This window comes from Hipposideros armiger, unplaced genomic scaffold (assembly GCF_001890085.2).
Source record: "Hipposideros armiger isolate ML-2016 unplaced genomic scaffold, ASM189008v1 scaffold_105, whole genome shotgun sequence".
In the NCBI taxonomy this organism is placed as follows: Eukaryota; Metazoa; Chordata; class Mammalia; order Chiroptera; family Hipposideridae; genus Hipposideros; species Hipposideros armiger.
The window spans coordinates 3,032,392-3,044,156 of record NW_017731455.1 but is presented as its reverse complement, the minus strand read 5'-3'; the positions used below and the strand labels follow the sequence as shown (position 1 = coordinate 3,044,156).

At 45.4% G+C, this 11,765-nt stretch overlaps 1 protein-coding gene across 42 annotated transcripts in view; it reads right to left on the bottom strand.

Moving 5' to 3' along the window:
• TCF7L2 (transcription factor 7 like 2) overlaps nt 1-11,765 on the bottom strand; it is a 215,443-nt gene that overhangs the window by 8,878 nt on the left and 194,800 nt on the right. For 11 of the 42 annotated variants that reach the window (XM_019646608.1, XM_019646595.1, XM_019646598.1 and 8 more), the window contains 4 exons: nt 11,631-11,738; nt 6,871-6,919; nt 6,235-6,285; nt 4,883-4,955 (listed from right to left, as the gene is read on the bottom strand). In XM_019646608.1, the coding sequence (XP_019502153.1) occupies nt 4,883-4,955; nt 6,235-6,285; nt 6,871-6,919; nt 11,631-11,738 (281 nt within the window). Of the gene's footprint in view, nt 1-3,276; nt 3,306-4,175; nt 4,249-4,882; nt 4,956-6,234; nt 6,286-6,870; nt 6,920-11,630; nt 11,739-11,765 lie in introns of those variants that run through there. The other 31 variants (XM_019646628.1, XM_019646624.1, XM_019646637.1 and 28 more) reach the window with 10 other exon arrangements.

Sequence of the window (11,765 nt, the reverse complement as noted above, 5' to 3'; positions counted from 1 at the left end):
CACCACCACCACCACCACCACCACCACCACCACCACCACCACCACTACCAGGCTGCTGGTGCCCAGAGAGCTTTCGGGCTTGTCTGTTAAGAACCACACCAAATCAAGAGAGGTCAGAATCAGGTGAGAGGAGGGGGAAAACAAAAATAAAACAAAATAAACTAAAAAAAAAAACAAAACAAAAACGAAAAAACAAAAAAAAAAACCAAAAAACAAAAAAACCACCAAAAACAGGTAGAAGAGGATAACAAAGGTGAGGGAGGGGGAAGAATAAGAAAAACAGAAAATGATCCAAAGGAACAAGAATAACTGGTTGTATGGCCTGCAGGTTGTGGATTAAATTATGATTCAGACTTGATTTTTTTTTGGTAAGATTTGGGGTCTCCCCCTCCCCCACCCGAGTGAGAAGGCTGGAAAGGAGAGACAGTGAGATGGCATGGAGGGGCGTCCTGCCCTTGTCAATATGCCAAGGCCAGTAAATGGAGGATGCAGCATGTCACAAGGAAGTGATGACAAAGAAGAAGTGACAGGGGGTTGCAGCATGGACCTTCTTGGGTTTGAGTTATCCTGATTAGTGTTTAAACCACAAAGACTAATTTTGCCCGATACCGAAACCAGAATTTCCCCTCTCCATTTCCTGTTTATGTAAGAGAATTTCAGAGCCTCTCTTTCCCCAGCAAAGGTTGGGGGAAATCAATTCAAGAAACTGAGCATGTGACATCAAAAGCTTCTCGTACTATAAGCCCAGTCCAATGGGATGATATTTGGTAGGAAAGGTGACCCTGGGATCAACCCCACTCATGCTATAAAAATAATACAGATACGGGAATGTGCTGATCTAAGGAAAATATAGTCAGAACCGTGGCTGATAACACTCCATCTAAATACAAGTGTGTAAGTGCTAGCCAGCTTTCCACCGCTAGAAAGCAACTAAGATGCTGCCTGGTTGAGGGTAGCCACTGTCAGGTGTCACTGGCCTTTGAAAGGAAGGGGGTGTAATGAGTTCCTCCTGGGTCTGTGGCCCCTGAGCTGTCTGATCAAGCCCCTGGGTGCGTGGGGTGTGGACTCAGCAAGATGGCAGGAGCTGGGAGGGGAGGGGGCGGGGGAGGAGCAGGGGCTGGGGAGGGACATGCTTCGTCTTCCCTGCCTCCCAGAGGCTGAGACCCACTGGGACAGTGGCCTCATGGCCTCAGGGTCTACCTATCCCCTCTCTGGGTTGGAAGGAACTCTAAGGGAGAGAGGGCAGCCCCCGTCACCTTCAAATTGACATGATTGCTTTTTCTCCTCTGGGATAGATGATTTTACTGTGGGCTCTGCTCCCATCCCAGAAACCCAAGATAAATAATTAAGCCTCTCAAGAGTTTTAAACCACCTTAGCCTGCAGATCAAAACATGCTCCGAAAACTAAGATGTCCATGCATTTTAAAAATGGGAGAAGGGAGGGGGTGGGGATGGCGGTGGGGTGGGCATAAGCAAAACTGAGAAAGTAACAGGGCGAAGTAGAGAGAAAAGAAAGGGAGACAGAGAGAAAGAGGGAAAAAAAAAACAAGAAACAAGGGAATGACATCAAGCAGCATTCCATGCTATATTAGGGCAGAGTGAAAAGATGGGAAAAGCAACTTGGTGGGCTCAAAACAGAATCTTGTTAAAAATGTCCTCAAATGTCAAATAAAATTAGAAACCCTGTGTAGTGAGTGAGGAGCCCTGATTGGCTAGGAGCATTTCTGGTGCTCCCCTCACCACTCCCACCCCCCTTGTGACACGGAAGTTTCCACGTCATGGGGATGAGTGAGTGGAGAGGCATTATGAACATGGGACATGAAAACTATGAATGAGAAAGCGACACTCCTTCTCACAGGTGGCTGAGCAAAAGGCAGTTGGAACACACACACGTTTCTGACCAGCCAGAAAATGCCTCGCTTTGCAACTTTTCTTTTCTTAAAGCACATTTAGTCCTATTGATTTAGCTGCAAGCCAGACCCTGGCAAAGTCAAGGGGAAAAGTTGAGGGAAAAGGGACAAACCCTCTAACCCTCCCCCACGTAGGCTCCATCTCCAATCAAGGAGTGGCCTCTTACAAATCCATTTTTGGCTTCATAGGGATTTATTCTGACAGGAAACAATAGTTCTCCCTGAACCTGCTTTGGAGTTACACTCTTAAAAAGTGCAGAAATGTACCTGCTAAAAGCTTTTAGGGCATGAAAAAAACATCGCCCAACAGAAAAAAAATGGCCACCAGGAAGGTTCTCACGGTGCTGAGAAAGCACACAGAGGAACAATGAGGGGCCCTCTCAGCATCCGGGGACAGCAACACTGCACACTGACAGCTGGCCCCTCAAAGCTGCACTTTATGAAATCATGTTTATGAAGCAGCTATGAAGGCTTTTGGTTGTTCTTGTTAAAAATGTCATGAAAACTCGAGTCTAGGAAGATAGCACGCCCTGGCTTTCAGCAAGGCGCGGGGCTGTGTCTGAGAAGGAAACGTCCGTCCAGTCAATGTTAGTAATGAGAATTTTCACTGAAGGGGGGAAAAAAAAAAGCCATGTCTAACTCGCAGTAACTGCTTCCAAAACCAAAAAGGGATTCATAAACCACCACTCACCTTCCATGAGTAAAATAACACAAACCAGGCAACGAACCATATTGCAAGGTACGTACAGTGGTGTCAGCTATACATTTCTACAGATCGTGAGAAACCCTTAGAGTGGACCCTGCAATTAGCTCACCCTTGACCACGGCAGGGCGTCTCAGAACAGGATTTCCCAGCTAGTCACCTTCCTACTCAGCACAAATAACCTTCTGACACTAATTCACTGCCTAGCTGGATAGAGTAAGCAGGGTTCCTGTCTTTCGGGTTAGCCCTAATTGATTACCTAACGTCTTTTGTCAACTCCATCATGAAACTCTTTTCTGTTGCACAGAGGAGACCCCGGGACTGTGCGGAAAGGACATTTGTCAACTCCTGTTGGGTGTTCACCCAAGGCCTCCCATCCTCACTCAATGGGGCAGAGGGTCCTCTGGGGAGTTCCCTCTCAATCAAGACTCACAGGCCTTCTGTCCCCTAAAGGTGTGGTCAACGCGAGGCACTTCACCAATTTCTTGTAAGGCATCAGAGGCAGGGGAGGAGACACGGTAGAGTTGTGGGCATGCACGTAATGGGATGGACATCTGATCTAACGTCTAAACATGGAACACATGGCAAAGGCATGGAGGAGAGGGACACGTGACAAGGGAGGCACTACAAACAGAAAAGCGTGTTTGGGTGTTGAGATACCTACCATCATAATATTCCAAATTCAAAGACTGCTTGTATCAGAACAAAGAAACAACAAATTTAACCAAAGGTGGTCATTAAAGGGAAGGAAATGAGACAGGAACTAGTTGGCATCCCTCCACCAAGAAGGAAGTACCTACACCTTCCCTGAAATTACAGGTTGGATGGAAGCCTGCAGGTGGAACCCGGGTGTTTCATTTGGGCTCTTCTGGTACATTTGGGAATCAATGTCCTCTCTCTCTCACTCTCTCTCTCTTATACAGATGTATATATTTTCCATTCTGCAGGCTAGCAGCACTGCAGTGGTGACTACTGGACTCGCTGCTTGCAGCCCTTTAGCTGGTACATGCCATTCAATGCCACACTTCTTTTCAGCACTGTAAAACAATGTCAGCTAACCAAGCTCCTCTGTACAGAGATGTGGTTTTTAAACATAAAACAAAACAAAACAAAAACAAAACAAAACAAAACAAAAAAGCCTGCCCCAGAGCACTTCTCCAAGTGTCTTGACTCCCGCGTGCACGGGAATGCTATTTTGTTGCCGATTTTAGCTCATTCAAACCTTTGGAAATGGCGGTCTCTATGCACAGGGCCGGGCCAGTTCCACGATGCTGGCTTTCAAAGCAAAAGGATAAGTGCCCGTTCTGGTCTGTTAGGGTGGTGGTCTAAGCCCTACCTCCAGGGTTATGTTATTTGTAAGAGCAGGGAGGAAAAGGAGAGAAAGAGAAAGTGGGGAAAGGACGCAGCATAAAATTAGCAAGGGAATTTTGAAGAATGAGGATCATTAGTCATTGATGCCAGTGCGGAAATAGATGGGAATGAGGTCAAAATATACTGACACGCTGAGGTACCAGAGGACAGAGTGCTTTGATTTTCCCAAAGGCCTCACAGTGGTAATATACCTGCACGGTTTGCACCATAAAGTCTGTCGGTCAAGCCCGAACAGTGCCCGACACTTCTTTGGAGTATTTGCATCTGTTAGCATAAGGTAAACACAAAAAACACAACACAATGGTGGGTCGTGCTCAGTTGGATGTGAAATCTCAGCTACAGCTGCCTTGTCTTCTAGATCACCTCGGCTCTATTTGATTGTCTTCCCTCACCAAGGGCATGAAAAGGAAAGGACTTCTATGAGTCAAAAGAAAAAAATAAAATAAAACGATAAAACACACACACACACACACACAAAAAAAACAACAACCAGAAACCAAAAATCAACAAGGAAAAATAAAATAAAAATAAGAGAGAGAAGAGGAGGGAAAAAGGTGACGTTGTTTGCGGCTACCTAGGCCAGGGTTATGATGGGATGTCACTGAGCCCCATCCTGGGCTGTCCTGAGGAAGGGGGCTGGCAGGCACCATCCCTGGGAGGGGCGCGCTGGGGTTGGCTGTCGCTGACCCGAGGAGGCACAAATGATGCTGTTTTACAGTGGCATTTTGGCTAGCAGCAGCGGGGGAAAACAAGCACATCCCTCACAGAGCAGTGTCCCGCGCCCTGGTATCTGAAGATCCACACACAGAGCTACAAAGCGACAGGCCAGAGAAGGGGGAAAAGGACCAAAGAGACCAGCTGCAAACCAGCACAGCGAATCTGGGAAATCTATACACACCTGCAAGGGCCGCACCAGTTATTCTGTTGATCAAGGCCAAAGCGCGCTCGGCATTTCTTAGGAGCGCTCAGGTCTGAATGAGTTCAAGAGAGAAGCGAGCAGAGGAGGAGGAGGACGTGGGAAAGAGGGAGAGAGAGAGAGAGAGAGGGAGAGAGAAAGAGAAAGGGGTAGGGAGGGAGAGAGGGAGGGGAGGAAAAGAGAAAGATACAAATAAGAAAAAAATAAAAATAAAAAAGGGAATAAATCAATGACCTGGTTACTAATTACAAAATATGACTTTCGATTTTTAACTTTCTTTAATTAAAAAAAAAAAGGTAAAAATCACATTCTTATTCAACTTGTGAAATTAGCTGTTGCAAATAAAGCTGCAGTATCCCTTCGTTAAGGACTGTCTCTCAGATTCGGTTTGAGCTGATAAAGAGAAGTTAAGCTACTGAAGAACTAGCTTTTTAAATCATATTTTTCCTCTTTTGGTTCTGCTTTCCTTTTATTTTTTTCTCTCTCTCTCAATTTGTTTTTCTTAAAGAAGAAAATAAAGCGAAGGAGGGAATTAAGTTTGTAACATGCTTTTTTCTTCTCAGAGTACAATAGTTTAAAAAAGAGAAAACTACAAATAAAAACAGAACAAAATGAAACAAAACAGAAAGAAATAAAGAAAGAAAAGGGCTGTGGTACTGGGATATTGCAGCTTTTGGAATGTTCATCTTTCTTTTTAAATCTATTTTCATTAATATTAAGAGAGGAGCAGGTAAAGGTCAACAGGCTGTGTGAATGAGCTGTTAAGAGTTAGTTAGGAGCTCATAGCAGCATTTAAGCAGGTACAGTCAGTAAAATGCTAATGGATATGCAAATTATGAGCAGAAAAGCAAAAGGAAGAAAAAAAAAACTAAAATAAAAAAAAGCAAAGGAAAAAAAAATCATACTGTGGATGCATGCTTGCGTGAGAAAACTTAGTGGGAGCAACGAAAAAAATGCCATTAGATTAAGGAGGTTTATTACTGAATTCCTTCCATTTTTTTTTAACCAGTCTCTTTTAAAGAAATACTGCATATTCAATTTGCACAGTTAGTTCAACTCTAAGCCACTGTCATCACTGCTTAAACAACTGTTATGGGAAAAATAAATAAATAAACAAAGCAAAAGTTAAATTAAATTAAAAAAAAAAAGAAAAAAAAGAAAACCAACAAAAGCAACTGAAAAAAAAATCTATTGCAACATACGAAACCGTGTAGATGGTCATTTTAAAGAATGTTCAAATGTCATACGTGTTTAATGTTAATCAAACTATAATGGCAAGAAAAATTAAAAAACAGTTTAGCAACTATTTTAACGACTCAAAATGACATTAGCACCTGTAATCGGAGGAAGTGAAAGGCAAGGATTTAGGAAACATTCGCTGTGTTCTGAAAAAAAAGAACAAATTATACAAAGCCTTCAAAATGTTTTTTGTTGTTGTTTTTAAAAGCCTGGCCTTCTCCAAGGGACCTCTGAGATTGCCTATGCAGTATTTCTAATTTCTTCTAGAGAATGACAAACCTCCTTAATTTAAGTTGGGTGCAATTTACCACTGTAAAGGCATGCATCAGAACATTCAGGGACAGCCCAGTTAATATCAAACACTCACACACACCCCTCCTACTCCCCGAGCCCCCTCCTCACCCCTACTCAGACACATACAGAGTAAGCAGACTGTATAAATCCCGCATAGGCATGCCTACTGCTCTCCACTTACAGGCTCTCCAGTTATTTCAAAACACATTCCACTAGAATTACAATGTGCTTTTCATGCAACAATGAATGTTACTAGCTTTAAAAGGGCAGTCATGAAGCAATTAATTAAAATGCATAAACAGAAAGGCTGGCTAAGATGGCTTCCCCCACAATGTCCTGGCCTTGAGTTTCTCCTGCCTCCCCCAGAGAGAAGCCTAACCTAACAGAGTGGTCCTCAAGAGTACCGTCCTTCCTCCATCCTCATTACTCTAACTTACCATTGGTCTCTCCCGGCTGCTTGTCCCTTTTCCTCTTCTTCTTCTTCCCCTAGATGAACAGATAAAACACAGGGAATTGTTTCAAGAAACAAATGGGAGGAGGCTGCCCAGGCTCACCTGGGAAGGAGGAAGGAGGAGGGGAGCATCCTGCTTCTCTCCATCCAAGGCTCCTTGAGTGTTTTCCAACCCCCAACCCCCTTTAATCCAAAACACAAATGAACCGCATTCCAGCCGGAGGGACACCCACCCAGCAGGAGAAAAAAAGGAATCAACGGGTCCATAAAGGAAAGACCTCTCCTACACACCTACGTCCATCCTCAATCCTGACCCAGGGCATCCGATTCCACAAGAGAGAAGAGCTGGATGAGGGAGATTTGGGAGGTGGGCAGGGACAGGGCTGGACGTGGCCCAAGGGCCCCACCCCCCCAGCCGCAGGTCAAATGAAAGTTGAGATGGCTGTGTGGACTTAGAGCCTCCTTGCCTCATGCGAATCGCTTATTGACGCCAACAGGTCCTCATTCTGAATCAAAAATTAAAAGCTTAAGTAGGGGCTTTTCTTAGAGCTGTAGCATGGGGCCTCGGGTTTAAAAGACAGAAGGGGGAATAAAAAAAGGTGAAAATAGAACCAGGTATCATCCAAGCTCTTTCTAAAACTGCTGCTGAGTGGACATCCATAAAAGAGGGGATTCCATTCCTGTCTTATATAATTGTTATAATACTCCTAATAATAACAGCTAACATTTACTGAGCATATACTACGTGCCAGGCATGATTCTAAGTGTGCCAGGCACGTAGGCTCATTTATCCCCACACCATCCTATACAATAGGTATTATCACCATTCCATTTTACAGCTAAGGAAACGGAGGCACAGAGGGGTTACATAACCTTTCTGAGATCACAAAACTATCAAACGGTGGGGCCAGGATGAGGACTTAGGCGGCCTTGGTTCCACGGTCCTTATTCACCAAGCTGTGCTGCCTACATTTAATGCGCTGTCGTCCTCTGAGTAGGGTTTTTAATCTATTGGGGGTGATGAACTGCACGATGGAGCCATTCACATTCTCCAACCTGACCCTCCTTGAAATCCTGACAGTCCTCTCGCGCTGGGGATGTGGAATGGGAATAGGAGGGAATTCTGGAGAGGTGACGGCCTCATTCCAGATCTGAAACGCGCTCTCCCTCACCTCATTACTGCCAGTCCTATCCACGAGTTAGCTGCCTGGCATATACGAAATGTCACAAACAAAAGGCATGGTCTGACACTTCAATTTGCTTCGGAATATCCAAATAGAACTTTGGCCTAAAGGTTTTCATGGTATAATGACAGCAACTCCCGAAGAGAGAACAGTAATAAGGAGGAACCTTGAGAACCCATAAAGCTTTGCGAGGAGAAACTCAGGGTGGAGATCTAGAGTCTGAGCTCCATCCAAGGACTGAGTCAACCGTTCCAGAGAAAGCCTCTCTTTTCGCTCAGATCTGGGGGCCTATAGCATTTGGGGCATTTGTCTTGGTCTTCAGTTCAGTGTTCCCATGTGAAACACTTTAGGTTCCTTGACATACACTTGAAGGGAGGGACGGAGGGAGGCGGGGAGATCACTGCCTTCTCACGAACCTCCGCAACCCATCTTCATGTTTGTGCCTCTCATGTAAGGAGCAAAGTGCCACCTGGCCCTCTTGAAACAGGCAGGAGGGTCTAGTTCCAGTTTATTTAGGAGCCTGGAGTAAAACTGAGGTGGGCACAGTGGTGTCAGCATCCACACACCCAAGAGCTTCTCGGTCATCTTTAACACAGCCTTCACTCATTTTCAATCGCTTGCAACATATTCTAAAAGGCAGCTGAAAATTCCACCACCCATGGGAAGCTGTCGGTTTAGAGAGATGACTGAGAGGTTCATGAATGAGGAAATGATCATTTAGACTAAAGGTTTCTAAAGGACAGGGGCCGTGTTTTAATCAGAAGGAGACATGAAGAAACTTAATAAACACTATTTAGCGCAGATGGAGATGCATCTCAAAGGAAGCTGACACGCTCTTATTTCTTTAAACTTAACAAAAGAAAGAAAAGGCCTAAAATATGATGGTAAGAGAGAAAAAAATCAAGATGAGCACATGACCTAGGATTTATCTCCTTTACCTAAAGTAGAAGAGCTAGAAAAGGAAATCATGTTCTAATACAATGCCAGGGGTGAGAGGTCACTATGGGACCAAAATGTTTTCTCTTGTGCTCCAGAATGTTCCAAGTCCAACCACCCACACGTGGCTGTCACCACTTGGCTGGAAAAGTAGGGAAGTAAAAGAGGCCTGAGGTTAGCTGGGAAAACATTTTCCAGAAGAACCTTTTAGACTTTACAATGACCAAAGTAATTTATAGAGAAACTTCTCTATGTCAAGTGAGTTAAAAAGAAAAAAAAAATGCTAATGAGCTTCCATCACAATTAAATACATAAAAGCTTTAACTCTTGATTCTTGCACCACAGACTTTCCTGAGGCACAGAAGACCGGGAGGGAGGGAGGGAGGGTGGAAGAGTGTTCACATCCATGAGTACCGAGCCATCGTGACAGGACCCTGGCAGTACCCTTACTAGATAAAGCTCCTATAGCCCCAAATCCAAATTACCTCTAAACTTTCTCTTAAGTCTTACCAGGGGTTCCCCTATTATGCCAAACCCCTTCCAAATATAAAACGGAGCTAAAGTCATTCCAAGTGCCTCATGGACCTTCTAAAACCTACAAAGCACTTCACAAGAAGCCTTGGGGACACCTTGTCTAACCGACTCGAAGTAAACATTGCAGCATTCTCTGGAAGCTATCACTAAGTCGGCCTTGCACCCTTGTGGAAATTTCACCCTGTACAACTCTGGGAACATCATGCACATAGATCATAGTGTAAATGGCACACCCTACACTTGAAGGTCCTGTACATGAAGGTCCTACTATGACCCATAATGCTTATTGGGGATATGATATCTATAGAGTAGCTAGATTCCTCTGTATTATTCTAGATTACTCAAAGAATTGGGTCTGTAGCACACAGAAGCTAAAGATGACCTCTAAGAACTTCTGACCCGGAACCAGGAGAGCAGTTGTCCCGAAATGAGGTAGCTGTAAGGTACAGAGGCTGCAAGGCTGGCCTACTGCTGGAAAGCTCCACCTCGAGGTCAGGTGGGGGTGAGCAGCAAGGTTGTGGGAGAGCATTAGCTTTCTCATCCTCTTCCTTTCAGCTCCAGAAGAAAGGCTTCCCCACTGCACACACGCTGAGGACAAATGGAAAGGTCCCAAGCAGTTTAAGACCTGTGCATGACCATCGATGAGTGACAAGGGCTCTGAGAAGGCACTAGCACTAATTCCAGTCTCAACTCCCAGGAGGACTCTAGTCTAGTGCTTCCAGCTAAGGGTGGTAGGACCTAGAGGGAGATGCGTGTGAGGGGAGGTAAGCCCAACGGCCTCGGTTCTCTGTTCCCCCTCATCCACATGGCAAAGAGCAGACCAGGAAGCAGGTGTTTAAAGGTATGAGAAGAAGGGAGGAAACCGAAACAGCTAGTCAAAGCAAGCAGAAGCCAGCCTTCGCTCAGGACCCACACGGTACAGCAGGTGGGTGTGACTTCCTGACGGCTGGAAAGTTCTGAGTCAATGTCTGATTGAATTCTGAATCCCCACAACACCGTGTGCACAGCAAATTTAAAAGCCGCAACAATTGAATGGCTCTGAACCCCCATACACAGAGATAGTGTCCACGGGCAAGTTAGGTCAGGGAGCACAGACTGGGGAAAATACCATCCGGGGTTCCAGGACACCGACGAGAACCAGGAGGAGGAGCAGCCTCTCGCTGACATTAAGACAAGTTTTGTTTTTCCCACAAAAGCAGATGGTAAAAATCACTTCATAAAACCAAATGCTATATAATAAGGGACATTTCACCCATCTAGAGAGGACTGAAAACCCAGAACTTAAACTATTGAGCAAAATGGAGAAGAAGAAAGAATGGTGAGACGGGACAGAGGTCTCCAGAGGAGAGCCAGTTTATGAGAGAGGAATCATGCGTGTCACCACCACTGCAATGAGTAAAAAAGCAACAATCCTACAGTATTTGCTAAAACCCAGGAGAGGAAATGAGGTAAATCCTGCAGCCAACACAGAGCCCAGGAACATGCACAGCACACAACACATACCCCTTCGCACTACCCTTGCTGGGTCCCTGCCAAAGGATGACTTGTAGTGGCTACTTTTAGGAATATTCCCATCATGCCCCTCTCAGGATGAACTAGGCTTCCAACTTCTACGGCACCATGGCATAAGGCAGTTTCATTTTTCCCTCTTCAGGGTGAAAGGCCCTATTGGAAAACCTGTGAGAAATTAAACTCTCTCCCTCCATCCCTACCCACTTCCCTGTAAGACCACCCCACGGACCATTGCTGAGAAGCACGTAAGCCCCATTGGGCATATCCTAGAGCCCTGCGTCTTCAAAGACAAGGGCAAGAAGGTGTGGAGAGCCCCAAATCAACTTCATGGGTCCTGAGCTGGAACACTGGAACAGCAGCCTGCTTCCTGAAAAACTATGCTGATGGAGCCATACTGGAGGCCAAGACAAGACCCTCCATTCTTCCAGCCTGGCGCTTCGACAAGATGCTAATGGTCCCAAGAGTGGGCAGAGAGAAGGGTTCAGAGCCCCGATGCCAGGTGGCAGTTAGTTCCCTTTGTCCATATGGACAGCCAACACATGTCTACAGACTCGAATCCTGATAAAAATGATCCACCTACGTAGTTATCCCGTGCGGACCAGCCAGGGTACAGCTGCATGTGAAGCTGTCGCTCCTTCCGGGCCAGTTCGTAGTATTTTGCTTGTTCTTCTCTAGAGAGTGCGTGCCACTGGAGGGGACAAGGCAGGGAGGGAGG